The sequence below is a fragment of the Balaenoptera musculus genome, chromosome 3 (genome assembly GCF_009873245.2).
Source record: "Balaenoptera musculus isolate JJ_BM4_2016_0621 chromosome 3, mBalMus1.pri.v3, whole genome shotgun sequence".
Classification (NCBI taxonomy): Eukaryota; Metazoa; Chordata; class Mammalia; order Artiodactyla; family Balaenopteridae; genus Balaenoptera; species Balaenoptera musculus.
In genome coordinates, this window is record NC_045787.1 from 168,013,287 (window position 1) to 168,027,793 (window position 14,507).

At 54.9% G+C, this 14,507-nt stretch overlaps 1 protein-coding gene across 2 annotated transcripts; it reads right to left on the reverse strand.

The window, feature by feature from the left end:
- Nucleotides 1-41: 41 nt before the first annotated feature.
- MPND (MPN domain containing) lies at nucleotides 42-9,864 on the reverse strand. Of its 2 annotated transcripts, XM_036846273.1 has the most exons (14): nucleotides 9,627-9,864; nucleotides 9,332-9,520; nucleotides 8,966-9,234; nucleotides 7,998-8,234; nucleotides 5,484-5,616; nucleotides 4,514-4,598; nucleotides 4,218-4,314; nucleotides 3,845-3,917; nucleotides 3,690-3,766; nucleotides 2,688-2,856; nucleotides 2,531-2,601; nucleotides 1,886-1,975; nucleotides 1,099-1,191; nucleotides 42-288 (listed from the first exon to the last, which is right to left on the reverse strand). In XM_036846273.1, exons 2-14 carry the CDS (start codon nucleotides 9,336-9,338, stop codon nucleotides 202-204), a joined length of 1,488 nt encoding a protein of 495 aa, XP_036702168.1. In that variant the 5' UTR covers nucleotides 9,339-9,520; nucleotides 9,627-9,864; the 3' UTR covers nucleotides 42-201. The 2 variants fall into 2 exon arrangements, with proteins under 2 accessions (XP_036702168.1, XP_036702169.1); XM_036846274.1 differs by lacking the exons at nucleotides 2,688-2,856; nucleotides 3,690-3,766.
- Nucleotides 9,865-14,507: the final 4,643 nt, after the last annotated feature.

Consider the following 14,507-nt stretch of genomic DNA (forward strand, 5'->3'; position numbering starts at 1 on the left):
CTGCAGGAACAGCAACCCCTCCTGCATCCGTGAGACACATGCCTAGGCTGTTTCTCCTTTATTATCTGAGCCCCTGCCGTCACACACCTCAGTCACACAGCAACAAAGCAGCACAAAGGCCCTGGGCCGATTCCCCTCACCCAGAGCCTCGGGGAGCCACATCTGACCAAAGGCCTCCCCGGTCCTTGGAGGCTGGTGCTCTCAGCTCCCCTGCTTGAGGACGCTGTAAACCTGCTCCAGCACATGGCACAGGCCCTGGTCCTTGGGCGTCCTGCTGGCCAGGGAGATCTGAAACAAGGAGGCCTGGTGCCTCAGGGCTGCAGCCTGCCAGGGGGCCCTCCTAACCCAAGCACGCAGCCATGTCCCTAAAGCCACACCTCAAGGCCTGGGGATGTCGTCCTCTGGGGGTGAGGTTCCTCCACACCCTCCAAATCCTGCCCTTACATGCGCCCCCATCGTGTGCCGAGGCCACCCCACCCCACGCACCTAGCACCGGGCTGGGAGGTGACCAGTGGCAGCTTTAAGCCCTGGTCACTGTTAAGTCTGAACAAAACAAGCAAACGTGTGAAGCTATTTCTCTGCAAAGCGGAGTGGGTAGTGTCTTCTGAGAACGACTCTCAGGCAGGAAATATGCGGCGCCCCTGCCGACACGTCCCGTTAACCAACCGTAGGGCCAGCGGGCTAGACAAACCCACTCCCAGCACCAGCCACTCTGCTCGGTTCGGCTTTGCTTCTGCTTAAGATTCAGAACCCCTCCTGCACCTCCGTGGACGGCCCCGGGAGAAGCAGGGCCCAGAGCAGCGTCTCCAGCTGGGATGTCCCAGGGGTCATGAGGTCTACGGGGCTTTTGCATTTTCATCTGCGTTTCGATGGTGATGTCCACCAGCGTCACCACCCCCATGTGATAAAACACAACTTTTCTCTGGCAGCATTCATTTCTGACTGAAGTATTTTTGTCCAGGCCCAGGTAAGAACTCACTTCTCTTCAGGCTGCCCACGGATATATTCTGGAGGGAGAGGGGGTGGGGGGGGTCCCCGGGGCTCCCAGAGATCTTTATAAAAGAAGGGGTTTTGCACGGGACTCGGCATGAGTCTCACCTTGAGCTTGTCGAGGTAGGTGTGCTCCTGGTTCCAAGGCTCCTGGAACCTGACGAGGTCAGGGGCGCCCTTGTAGAATTCCACCAGCAGCATCTAAGGAACGGGGGACAGGTGAGCCCCAGCGACCGCGCTTCCTGGGCCAGGCACTCGCGATACAGCAGCGAGTGGGACAGACACTGCTGCCACCCCTCGGGGGGCCTCTAGTCTAATGCAGCGCGGCATGTGGACGTTACCCAGGTCCTGGAGAAATTAAGGAGCTTGGCAGGAAGGCCCCCTGGAGGGGGAGACAACTTCCGTAGAAGCAGCAGGCACACTGAATGTGATTCTTTATACCCGCCCCGGCCCTGACACGGCTCCATGGTTTAGCCTCAGCCAGAGCAGTAACATCAGTGAAGTCACAGGTGTGACGAACTAGCTCCATTTGTTTAAATGCCTGCTTGCTATTCGTCCGAGTAACACCCGAGGTTCTCACGTGTCCCCACTTGGAGAATCACTGGCAGGTGCGGAGGCCCAAGGCGGGAGCATCCCTAGCATGTTCCAGAACAGCCAGGAGGGCGAGGGGGGAGAGGTAGGAGGGGCCGAGGCAAGGATCTGGGACTTGATCCTAAGAGCCCGTGATTTTCAGGAGCGGAAGAGGAGCCTGACTCGGCCCTGATGTGGCTCGTTCAGCCAGCGCTTCCCAAGTCCTACAGTGTCACGTCCATCCAGCTGGGCGCCCTCGGCTCCCACCCGCTCCTCCCAGGGCGCCCACCCCACCCCCACCCACCTCACGCGGCAGTGAACTCACCATCTCATGAAGGACGTCATTAGTCAGGAAGCCATCCTGGACGTAGGCCATTTCCACGTCCATGGGGATGCCATAGTCACTGGGCCTTTGCTGGCAGAGATACACGCCAGTCACCCCTAGCTACCCCCAACCCGGCCCCCGTCCAAGATGGCAGAGCACAGCAGGAAGTGCCCAGGGCTGGGAGTCAGAGAATTGATACTGCAGGCCTGGCTCCGCACTCGGATCAGATCCAGAGCCGCGCGAGACCTTAAAGGAACCCAGCAATGCGACTAGGGAGGCAGGGTGGCACCCTCCCCACCACACACAGAGGAGCGGCCATGGCTCCGGAATTCCTTTCTGAAGCTGATTTCTGACCCCGAGATGGACTTGGGGAATGAAACCAGACAGGGCTCAGGAAGGAGGCGACCTTGGTGGCAAAAGCGGCACGCTACAGGTAGAGCACCCACCTTTTCAACACCCCTCACGCCCACTGCCTCAGGGCAATGATTATGCTCCCATTTCACAGATGAGAGAAGCAGGCCCCAGCTCCCCCAGATGAGCCCGGAACCAGAGTACTGGCTTCCTACCGCTAACAAGGCCTCCTGACCCCTCCCACACCCACACCCACACCGGGCCCCGCCCACGCCTCCCAGCAGCCCCGCCTACCTCAGGGGGCGGCATCACCCAGAAGGGCGAGATCTTGGACTCCGGGCCCGGGTTACCAGAGTAGTAAGGGGCTGGGGGAGGAGAGAGAGAGAAGGGGCTGGGCCTGGAGGCTCGGTGGCCCGCTGGGGCCCCACGCCCGCCCCCTCCCGGGGCTCACAGCAGAGCAGGGCGAGGCAGGGCTGGAAGCCGTTGCTGGAGCCCTGCAGCCGCAGCTGGTACTCCATCTGCGCGTCGATGTCCTGCAGCGACGGCAGCGCCGGGCTGTACGGGTGGCTATGGTACCAGCCCACCAGGGACAGGCCCCGCAGGAGCAGGCTCTGGTAAATCTGGGGACAGAGACGCGCGGGGCCGGGGGTTCTAGCAGCCCTAGTGCGCTCACGTGCCTGGCACCCATCCAGCCCCACGCGGCCAGCATTTAATGAGCGCCTGCTGTGTACCAGGCCTGAGGACACAGCAGTGACGGAGACACACCCTGCTCCGCCCTCAGTGAGTCCAGTGGGGGGGACAGTCAACAAATAACGTTAAAAAGTTGCTGCTATAGTCCCTGGCGGTCCAGTGGTTAGGACTCCACGCTTTCACTGCCCAGGGCCTGGTGTTCAATCCCTGGTTGGGGAACTAAGATCCCGCAAGCCGAGTGGTGTGGCCAAAAAAAAAAAAAAAAAAAGATGCTCCTCACATAAATCTAAGTTAAAAGGTTATTTTGCTCACTGCTGTATCCCCAGCTCAAGGAACAATTCCCGGCACATAGTAGGCGCTCAGTCAATAGTTAAATAAAGAGATAGGGTAAAGAGAAAGGAAGAAATGGGTGGAGAAACGTGCGCGCTCCGAATCCACACCCATTCTGTGCCCTGTGACAAGGTTGAGTGTGGAGCACAGGCGCGTACTAAGCACCCTATGAAAACATTAAGGACGGCAGCTAATACTTATCGGGCCTTTACCAGGTGCCAGACAGGCTCAGAGGGGAACGGGCCGGTGGCGGCGTCTGTACAGAAGGAAGTATGACGGTGGGGGTCACAGGTGAGGGGACCGGAGGTCACACACACCCATTTGCACCCTTGCTGAGCGGCAACACGGTGCTAGGCGCCAAGAGGCGGTAGCCAGGACAGCTGTGTCCGCGCCAGCCCTCCCCAGAACGCCGAGTCGCCCTGCGCCCCCTCACCTCCTCTTCCATGGTGGCCGCGGTATCCGCGTCCCCCAGGCGGCTCCGACAGGGGAAGGCTCTCAGCACCGTCAGCGCTGCGCGGAGGCGGGAGAAGGCGTGGACATCGACCCCAGCCCCAAACACCCCCCTGCCCACAGGCCCCAAATACCCACTCTGTCTGTTGATGTCCCAGCGGCCGCCCAGGTACCCCACGACCTGGCTGCGGGTCAGGTGGCTGTGGAAGTCCTGAGGAGGGGAGGGACATTGGAAGACCCGCTCAGACTGCGCCCCGCCGCCCAAGGCCGTCCTGGGGGCCAGGGCCCTTGCGTTGTGACGGGGTCAGCCCACCCACCTCCTGCTTCATTCAGACATTGAGTGCCTACTGTTTACCGGTAGTGAACAGAGCAGACAAGGTCTCTGCTCTCATGGAGCCGACCTTCCAGGGATCCTCTGGCCGGGGTGGGGGTGGGGGTGGGGATGGACACCCCCTGCCCAGGCCTGAGAGCCCCTGACCCCTAAGGGGCAAGGTAGGAGCTGGGCACACACCAGCAGGAACAGCACGTTGCTAGAGATGGCCACGTTGAACGGCTGGAACTTGTTGATAGCTGCGAAGGATGTTACTTCCACCAGGGTGTGTGGGTTTCTGAAGGAGCCAGGAGGGTTCCACAGCCTCAGGAACCCCCAGGCGCTTCCCTCACCCCCACGCTGGCTTCCCAGCCGCCCACAGCCAGCTCGGACCTGAGGCCTTGTCTCCACCCTACCCCTGCCTTTGCTCCCCACACGCCGGCAAGAGCTCACACCGATGGGGGTGAGGGTCCCGGCAGGCACGGGGTGTATCTGACCTGGCAGAGTCTCGACTACCCAGCATGCAGTAGCGCACAGGCACCCGGATCTTGTTTTCCACCCTTTTCCCTGGGGGCGTGGCCTCTGCGGGGTTGGGGGGTAAGGGGAAAAAAAAAAAAAAAGGCAGCGTCAGTTCCTTCCCCAGCCAGGAACTGGAAAATGAAGACCAGGCAGCCCAAGAAAGAAAAAAAAAAAAAAAAAAAAAACACTCCAGGGGCAGCCTTAAAAATCAGGCAAGTGGACTGGGAAATCAGGCGGCAGGTTAACAAATCAGACAGAAGAGATTTAAAAAATCAGATGGGGGCTTCCCTGGTGGCGCAGTGGTTGAGAGTCTGCCTACCAGTGCAGGGGACACGGGTTCGAGCCCTGGTCTGGGAGGATCCCACATGCCGCAGAGCAACTGGGCCCGTGGGCCACAATTACTGAGCCTGCGCATCTGGAGCCTGTGCTTCCGCAGCAAGAGAGGCCGTGATAGTGAGGGGCCCGCGCACCGCGATGAAGAGTGGCCCCCGCTTGCCACAACTAGAGAAAGCCCTCGCACAGAAACGAAGACCCAACACAGCCATAAGTAAGTAAATAAATAAATTTTAAAAAGAAAAAAATAAATCAGATGAAGGGCTCAGGAAATCCCGTGAGGACCAGGCAGCCAGGCAAAGAAATCAGGCGGCAGGGCTAGAAATCAGGCAACAGGGCAAAGAAATCCTACTGGCGAGCAAGGAAATCAGGCGGCATGGTGAAGAAATCCGGCAGCAGATAAAGAAATTGGGCAGTGGGACCAAGAAATGTAGTATTAGAGCTTAAAGAAGTCAGGCAGTGAGAGTGAAATTAGGCAGCGGGGGCTGGGAAGTCAGCCAGGCATCTTGGGGGCTCTAAGGAAAAGAAAGGCCAGACTTGCCCCCAGCCTCCTCCCCCACCTGAGTTCTGTCGGCCTCCTGCCCTTCCTCCTCCCCTCCTCCCCCCACCTCTCACCAGGATGGACAGGCTCCGAGGGGCCCTTCACCGGTGGTCTCCGACTCTTGTCCTCCGCTGAGGCTCCTGTCAGAACCTCCTCCTCCTCTTCCTCCATCATCAGCTCCTCCTCCTCTCCTTCGCTGGCCGGGCTCTGGCGGGGTCGGGGTTGGGGGGACAGCGACGGGACTTTCAGCTGGCTGCTCCCTACCCTCCCCGCAAGTTCCACAGAGACCTCTGGCTGGCCTGAGCCTTCGGTTCCTGTCGTTGCCCCAGGTGCCCACTAGAGGGAGGGAGTGAGCAGAAACAATCTAGGCTGTGGACTAGCCTCGCAGGTTCGAATCCCGCCTCTGCCTATTACAAACAGACTTCGGGCTCTAGTCTCCTCATCTGTAAAACGGCACAATGACCTCCAGCCCCACAGGGGTGGCGTAAGTGTGAAATGAGAATGCGTGCAAAGCATTTAGCATATGCCCTGTTGCTCCATTCATCCAGCAAGCAAGCCAGCACTTTGCATGGATTATTTTACCAGATTCTCTCAATAACCTCTCCCCCTGCTCTCTCCTCAAGACCCCTTGCCGAGGTGACCTCTCTGTGTCCAAACCCAACGGTCACATCTCAGTCTCTGTCCCCCGCCCCCCTCTCAGCAGCATCTGCCCGGGTCAGTTCCTCTCCTCCCGGAAACTCCCCAGGGACACCCCCACTCACCTGGCTTCCCTCCCACCTCTCCTGGACCCCCTTATTCTCCCCCATCTCACTCGCTGGCCCAGGGCTGGGTCCTCGGGCCTCTTTCCTTCCCCACCCACATCCCTCCTGGGTGGCCTCAAACCCCATCTACCCCCTGAACAACTGCCCACAGTCCTGACTCCAGCCTGGGGCTCTCCTGAGCTCCTGACTCGGGGTCCAGCTGCTCCTTGACATCTCCTCGCGGGGGGTTCACACTCAACATGGCCACCCTGCCCCTGACCATCCCCCCAAACCTGCTCCTCCCCACATCTCTGATGAGGGCAATCCTGTCCACCCGCTTGCTCAGAACAAAACATCTCCTAACAACAACATCAGATCCATCAGCACATCCCATCAGATCCACTTTCAGAATTAACCAGAACTTGCCCACTTCCTCCCCCCTCAATGGCTGGCCTGGTCCACTCCATCATCAGCCACCTGGATCTGTACAATCACCTGCACCCCGATTCCCCGGCTCCTACTCTCGCGCCCCGGCCCCAGTCTGTCCTCCCTACACCCTACAGCAGCCACCAGAGGGCGGCCGTGAGCACCTGAGTCAGGTCCCGTCCCCTCCTCTGCCCACAGCCCTCCAGGGCTCCCACCTCCCTCAGGGTAAAAGCCCAAGTCCACCCCGCAGCCCATGAGGTCCTGCACGACTTGCCCCTGTCCTCCCCCCGGCCCTGGTCCTCACCTCCTCCCTCTCTACCCCTTGCTCACTCTGCTCCAGACACACTGGAGCCTCACTGCTCCTCAAAAACACCAGCCACAGTCCAGCCTCAGGGCCTTTGCATGTGCTGTTTTCCAGAAGGCCTTATGGCTCCCTCACTCCCCTCCTTCAGTTCACTGATCAAATGTCACCTTCTCAGTGAGGCCTTCCCTGACCACCCTAACCCTCCCACCACTCCCATTCCCTGCCCCTGCTTACTTCCGCCAACATACAGTAAGATGGACTTATTTGTTTCTCTCTCCATGAAGGCAGAGATTTTTTCTCATTTTGGTCTCTGTTTTATCCCCAGCACCTAGAAGAGGGCCTGGCACACAGGTGGCATTTACTAAATACTTGCTGAATGAATAGCCCTATGGCATGGTGTGAAAGTTAGTTTTAAAAGTCAACTTGGCTAGGATATAGTACCCAGTTATTTAATCAAACACTAGTCGAGGTGTTGCTTTGAAGGCATTGGGTAGATGTGGTTCACATCTACAATAAGTTGACTTTCAATAAAGATTACCCTTGCTAATGTCAGTGGGCCTCATCCAATCAGTTGAAAGGCCTTAAGAGCAAAAACTAAGGTTTCCTGGAAAACAAGGAATTCTGCCTCAAGACTGCAGCATCAACTCTTGCCTGAGTTTCCAGCCTGCCAGTGGCCCTAAAGATATCAGATTTGCCAGCCAGGTGTGTGTGTGTAATACACCTGGGTACCATTATCATCTCTATTTTACATATGAAAAAGACTAGGAACCCAGAGAGGGTCCTTGGCCAAGTTCAACCCAGCTGGTGAACATTCAAAGAATATCTATTACTATCATGGCATTCAAGACCCTCCCAGATCTGGTCCCTGCCGATGTCTCCAGCCCCTTCAGCTACCAAGGCATCTGAATGTCCAGCTGCATCAGCTAATAATGGTTCCCTAAGCAGCATGTGTTGCTTCATGCCTACAAGGCTCTGCACATGCCATTCCTTCCTCTGGAAAACTCTTCCATTCACCTTTCTCTGACCAACTCCTGTTCATCCTTCAAGGCCCCAGCTCCAACATCCTCTCTCTGGGTACTCCTTATCCAACAGTGAGTCAGGGAGGCTGAAGGACGCACCTCATCGGCGGCAGCTGCAGGTATATGGAGCTGGTTTCGCCGGAGCCAGGCAGCCTTGTACTTGTCCAGTTTCTGGCCCTTGTACTTGACAGAGGCCCAGCCACAGCCAGACTTCTTGGCCGGGTTCACCAGCTTCTTGCAATGGGTGGCCCAGGCGCTGGGTGAGTTGAACACCTGGCCCGTTTCCTGCCACACAATCCTCCCATCGGGCTGCAGGTCTCCCACGAACTTCTTCCCCTGCAATGACAGTGGGCTGGCTGGGCCCAGGAGCTGGTACCCATCAAGACCCCTCCTCTGAGAAGTCCTCCCTGACCCCATGCTGCTTCCCAGGGTTTGGTAACCACTTCCTGCTTCCTTCCAGGAAGGCTTCCAGCTTAGGTACCATCCCGATCAGCCTGGATTGGAACTGTCCAGTTATATGACTATCCCCCCTCCCTTCACCGGACTGTGAGCCCCAAAGGGCAGGAACAGGGTCTGTCTTGATCCTCTGCTGTGTCCCTAACACCCAACACAGCCTGGCACACAGCAGGTGTTCAATTCACAAGTTGCTCCCACTCACAAAGAGCACAACAACAACAATAATAGTAATAATTGCAAACACTTATAAAGCACTTACTGTGTAGCAGGCATACTGCTGAGCACTTTATTCATTGAATCCTCACGCAACCCCATGGGAGGAAAGAAAATCCCATTCTACAGATGGGAAAACTGGGAAACGGAGAGGTTGAGTGAGGTCACACAGTCAGGAAGGCACTAGTGTCTTCTCTGAGCCTAAGTTTCTCCTTTGTGGAGTGGAGTGTTTCGTGAACAATGCTCTCCCGCCCAGAAGGGCTCGTGCTGGCTCAGGATGCTCCGTACCTCAGTTTCCCCTCCCCACACCGGGGCTCGGCCTGAGGCAAGAAAGCACACTGGACTCCGGTTTCCCCTTTTGCACCAGCTAGGATGGGATGCGGCTAGGGGGCGCTCACCAGATAGTAGATGGACAGCACCCCGGCGCCGGGCTCCAGCAGCGCGTCTTTCAGGAGCACCCGCAGCGTGACCGCGCGCCTGGTGAGCGCGCCCCCCGACCCGCCGCAGCTCCCTGGCCCGGCCCCGCCGCCACCGCCGCCGCCTCCGCCGCCGCTGCGCGCGCCACCCGATGCCCCCGGCCGCTCAGAGTCCTCGGCCTCCGCCTCGTCCTCGTCCTCATCCGGCGCCTCCTCGCCCGCGCCGCCCGCGGGGGACAGCGGCTCCGGAGCTGCGGGCAGCGACAGGCTGCAGCGGGGCCGCGCACCCCGAGCTGGTCCAGCCACCCCGCCCAACGCCTTGCCGGCCCCCCGCCAGGCCCGCCGTACCTGCCATGGCCGCTCAGCCCCACGCCCAGCGCGCCTCTGGTTCTTTCTTCCCTGCACGTGACGCGGCTTCGTCCCGAGGGGGGAGCGCCCCAGCCATTGGCCGCCGCGGGTGGGCGGGTCAGCAGGAGCGAGTGGGGAAAGTCAGGCCTCCGGCCTGCACACGCTGGAGAGGGAGGTGGCGGCTCAGCCCTGCGAGACCATTCGGAAAACTGAGGCCTGAGGCCACCTTCCATGGGAGGGGGGTGGTAGCCGAGAGCTCAGGGTACCACTGGGGAAACTGAGGCCGGGGACTTACGCTTTCGGAGAACCAATGACTCCACCATCGCCTACAGGATTGAGGCCTGGGGCTGGGGGATAAGGGGGGCTCAGCCCACTACGACGAGCGAGGAAATTGAGGTCCGCGGCCACTCCTATTGAGGGACACACAGGCCTCGGCTCTTGGGACCGGGGAGACACTGAGGCCCGGGAGAATGAGCCACACTGCCCTGGGGCTACGGGCTAGAATGGGGAAGCAGCCCCACGCCGCGACTGTAGAGCGCCCACGCCGGGCGGCAGTCTCTAAAGGGTTAACTTCCACCCTCCCCGGCGGCCCTCGACTGATTCCATGATTGGATCACAGCAGAGCCAGCCAACCAATTATAACTGGGTCATTTCATCTTCAGCCAATAGACGGTAGAGGCTGGATTCCTTCCAGCCAATCAGTGTTAAACTGCTCCTCCTCTAGCAGTCAGCAAGAGACTCCGGCCTCACGCATCCAATCAGTTGTAGGGTCTTGTCCTCAGCCAGCCAATCAGCTCGCGGGTCAAACCTGGCTCGCGGCGTCCGCCTCCCACGCAACCCTAGCGCTTCGTGCATGTGGGCGGAGCCCGGCTAGAAGTGCGCCGCGCAGCTGCAGCCCTTTCTTTTGTCGGTGGCCACTGTCCCGGGACCTCTGCTCCGAGGCGCAGGGCCACCTCCCAGCGCTGGGACTCACCAGCCCCTCGCAGGGCTTAAAACCAGGGGTGGGGGCTCCGTCAAGCTGCAGGGCACCTTTGGCTGGGCTCAGCCGCAGATGGGTGTACCCGACCCCGGTCTGGAAGAGGGGACAGTATGTTAGGGGCGGGGGTGTCCAGCCAGGATGATCTGGAATCAGACTGGACCTGGCTCCAAATCCTGCTCCACCACTTCCCAGCTCTGTGACTTTGGCCAAGTGTTTCCACCTCCCTGTTTCCTCCTGGGGATAATAATTCCTACTTCAGAGTTGTTAAAGACCAGGGCTTGACAAAGCGTAAGAGCTAGGGAATGTGAATGATTATTATTACTCATGATGAAATAAAATTTGTATTTTAAGGCAGGACAAGAAAAAGTAAACAAAATTCTCTGTTTGTTTGGACCTCCTTCCTCCCTCTCTCCCTAATCTGCATTACACATTAACCAGCCATCCTCAAACATGGGAAGATGGGAATGCCTACTCAACAGTAAATGTAACTTCTTAAAAGAATAGTGTTCTTTCCCAGCTCTGTAGGGGATCAGGATGATTTGCTCCTCCCTTTTTACGGGCTTACCTGGACTATCTATCCTTGGTGAACTTTATGTAAAATATCAGTATGTCATTTTGATGTATGATCCTTTGTCTCAAGGCGGTCCAGTGGTTAAGACTCCATGCTTCCACTGCAGGGAGGGCGCGTTCGCTCCCGTTGGGGAACTAAAGATCCCGCATGCCCCGTGGTGCAGCGTAAATAAATAAATAAATATATAAAATGTATATGACTGTGCCTTCAGCTTCTAACAGGCAGAACAGCTCTCAGTGCTTTCTGAGAATCTGCTTCCTCTGTTATAATCCTCAGTTTGGCTCAAATAAAATTCCCTTTTTTCTTCTTCTTAACTTGATAGTTAAATTTCATTGACACTCACTTTGTGTCCAGTCCAAACCTCCTTTTGGAGTCATCTCACCACCCACCCAGGGTCTAGCCATCAACTAGGCATCCCCCAGCCCCTTAGACTCAGCAGAGCTCAAACTGGCCCGTTTATTCCCCCATTCCCTTGCCTACTTTCTCTTTGGCTCTCTTACAAAACCCAGGGCTGAATCTCGAGCCTCTCCCATCTGGATCATTTCCTAGGGACTCAGGCCTCCATATTCACCTACACCCTGTCCATCTCTCACCCTGGCTGGCCCCAGAGGGATCTTTATAAAATACAACTATGACCACCTCCCTCCCCATTGCCTTTGATAAATAAAATTAAAACTAACTGCTGTGTGGACTTCCCTGGTGGTGCAGCGGTTAAGAATCTGCCTGCCAGGGCTTCCCTGGTGGCGTAGTGGTTGAGAATCTGCCTGCTAATGCAGGGGACACGGGTTCGAGCCCTGGTCTGGGAAGATCCCACATGCCGCGGAGCGACTGGGCCCGTGAGCCACAACTACTGAGCCTGTGCGTCTGGAGCCTGTGCTCCGCAACAAGAGAGGCCGCGATAGTGAGAGGCCCGCGCACCGCGATGAAGAGTGGCCCCCGCCACAACTGGAGAAAGCCCTCGCACAGAAACGAAGACCCAACACAGCCAAAAATAAAATAAATTAATTAATTAATTAAGAATCCGCCTGCCAGTGCAGGGGACACAGGTCCGAGCCCTGAGCCTAGAAGATCCCACATACCGCGGAGCAACTAGGCCCGTGCGCCACGACTACTGAGCCTGCGCTCTGGAGCCCACGAGGCATAACTACTGAGCCTACGCTCTTAGAGCCCGCGCTCTGAAACAAGAGAAGCCACCTCAATGAGAAGCCCGGGCACAGAAAGGAAGGGTAGCCCCCGCTCGCCGCAACTAGAGAAAGCCCGCGCGCAGCAACAAAGGCCCAACGCAGCCAAAAATAAATAAATAAAATAAATAAATTTATTAAAAAAGAAAAAACTAACTGCTGTGACCTTATTAACCATTAACCATTTACAGCACCCCTATATGGCAGATAGTATAATCAACATTACCAGACAGTTCAGGAGATGAAGAGGTTGCCCAGACTACACAGTTCTTGAGCAGATTCCAAAGGCTATTCTTTGCTATGCGTATAAAGTCCAGGCAGCCCTATAACTACTAAGGAAATTGAATTTGTAATTTTAAAAGTCCCCAAAAAGGAACTAGGTATCTTCAAGATTCTTAAATTGTTTAGCTACACGTTCATTTCTGTAGCAGACCTGACAAGTATTTGAGGTCAAAACCCTATGTGTTTAAAAAAAATGTTTTTTACCATGCTAATAAAAGTATTCATTTGCTTGGGGGGAAAAAAAAGTCCCAAAAAAAGAAATCTCCAGGCCCAGATGGAGAATTCTATGAAGGTTCAAAGAAGAATTAATACCATTTTACATATTCTCTTCCAGAAAGTTGAAGAGGGAACATTTCCCAATTCATTTTTTTTTTAAGATTTTTTTTGATGTGGACTATTTTTAAAGTCTTTATTGAATTTGTTATAATATTGCTTCTGTTTTATGTTTTGGTTTTTTGGCCACGAGGCATATGGGATCTTATCTCCCTGACCAAGGATAGAACCTGCATCCCCTGCATTAGAAGGCAAAGTCTTAACCACTGGACCACCGGGGAAGTCCCCCCAAGTCATTTTATGAAGCTAGCATCTCCCTGACACCAAAACCAGGTAAGGAGAGTACAAAGAAAGAAAACTACAGGATATACCTCATGAATCCAAACACAAAAATCCTTACCAAAATATTAATAAATAGAATTCAGCAATATATAAAAAGAATTATATACATCATGACCAAGTGAAGTTTATTCCACGGGTGCAAGGCTGGTTCAGTATGCCAAATTCAATCAGTGTTTTCCACCATATTTAAGAGACTGTGGTGGGTGGAATAATGGTTCCCTAAAGGTGTCCATGTCTGAATCCCCAGAGCCTGTGAATATTTAGGTTACATGGCAAAGGGGATTTAAGGTTGCAGATGGAATTACAGTTGCTAATCAGCTGACTTTAAAATAAAGAGATGATCCTGGGACTTCCCTGGTGGTCCAGTGGGTAGGGCTCCACGCTCCCAATGCAGGGGGCCCAGGGTTCAATCCCTGGTCGGGGAACTGGATCCCGCATGCATGCCACAACTAAGAAGCCCGCCTGCCACAACAAAAGATCCCATGTGCCACAACTGAGACCTGGCGCAGCCTAAATAAATAAATTAATTAATTTTTTAAAAATTAAAATAAAATAAAGAGATGATCCTGGATTATCTGCTGAGCCCAATGTAATAACAGGGGTCCTTAAAAGTGGAAGAGAGTCAGGAAGAGATAACTATGGAAGAAATTCAGAGTGATATGATGTGAGGTTCCTACCCACAGTTGCTGGCTTTGTGGATGGAGGAAGGAATGAGGAAAGCTTCTAGAAGCTGGAAGAGGCAAGGAAATAGATTCATTTTTTGAGCCTTCAGAAAGGAAAACAGCCCTGCCAACACACCCTGATTTTAGCTTTGTGAGATCCACATAGGACTCCTAACCTACAGAGCTGTAAGGTAATACATTTGTGTTGTTTTAAGCCTTTAAATTTGTGATAATTTATTATATCGACCACAGAAAACTAACACACAAGCTAAAGAAGAAACATCATAAGAATGTATCAATTCATGCAGAAAAAGCATTTGACAGAATTCAACACCCACTCATAATAAAAACTCTCAGCAAACTAGGAACAGAGGGAAACTACCTCAACTTGGTGAAGCACGTCTACAAAACTTCAGTTAACACTGTACGTTATGGTGAAAGACGGAACACTTTTTTTCTTTTTGGCCACGCCACGTGGCATGTGGGATCTTATTTCCCCCACCAGGGATTGAACCCATGCCCTCTGCAGTGGAAGCATGGAGTCTGAACCACTGGACTGCCAAGGAAATCACACTTTTCCCCTTAAGACTGGGAACAAGGCAAAGATGTCCACCCTCACCACTCTTATTCAACAGAGTCCTGGAAGTGCTAGCCAGCACAACAAGACAAGAAAAGGAAATAAAAGGCATACAGATTGGAAAGGTGGAAGAAATGAAACTAACCCTATCTGCAGATGACATGATGGCCTGTGTACAAAATCACAAGAAATCGACCAAAAACGCCCCTTGAACTAAGAAGTGGGTTAGTTCAGCAAGGTTATAGGATAAGAGATCAGCACCCAAAAGTCAATGGCATGTCTGTATGCTAGCAATGAATGTGAAAACTG

Coding starts and splice junctions, on each gene's coding strand:
- MPND (XM_036846273.1), bottom strand. Junction 4,599..5,483: donor CTCGGAGCCTGTCCATCCTG/GTGAGAGGTGGG, acceptor CCAACCCCGCAG/AGGCCACGCCCCCAGGGAAA. Junction 1,976..2,530: donor GGGTGATGCCGCCCCCTGAG/GTAGGCGGGGCT, acceptor TATCTCTGCCAG/CAAAGGCCCAGTGACTATGG.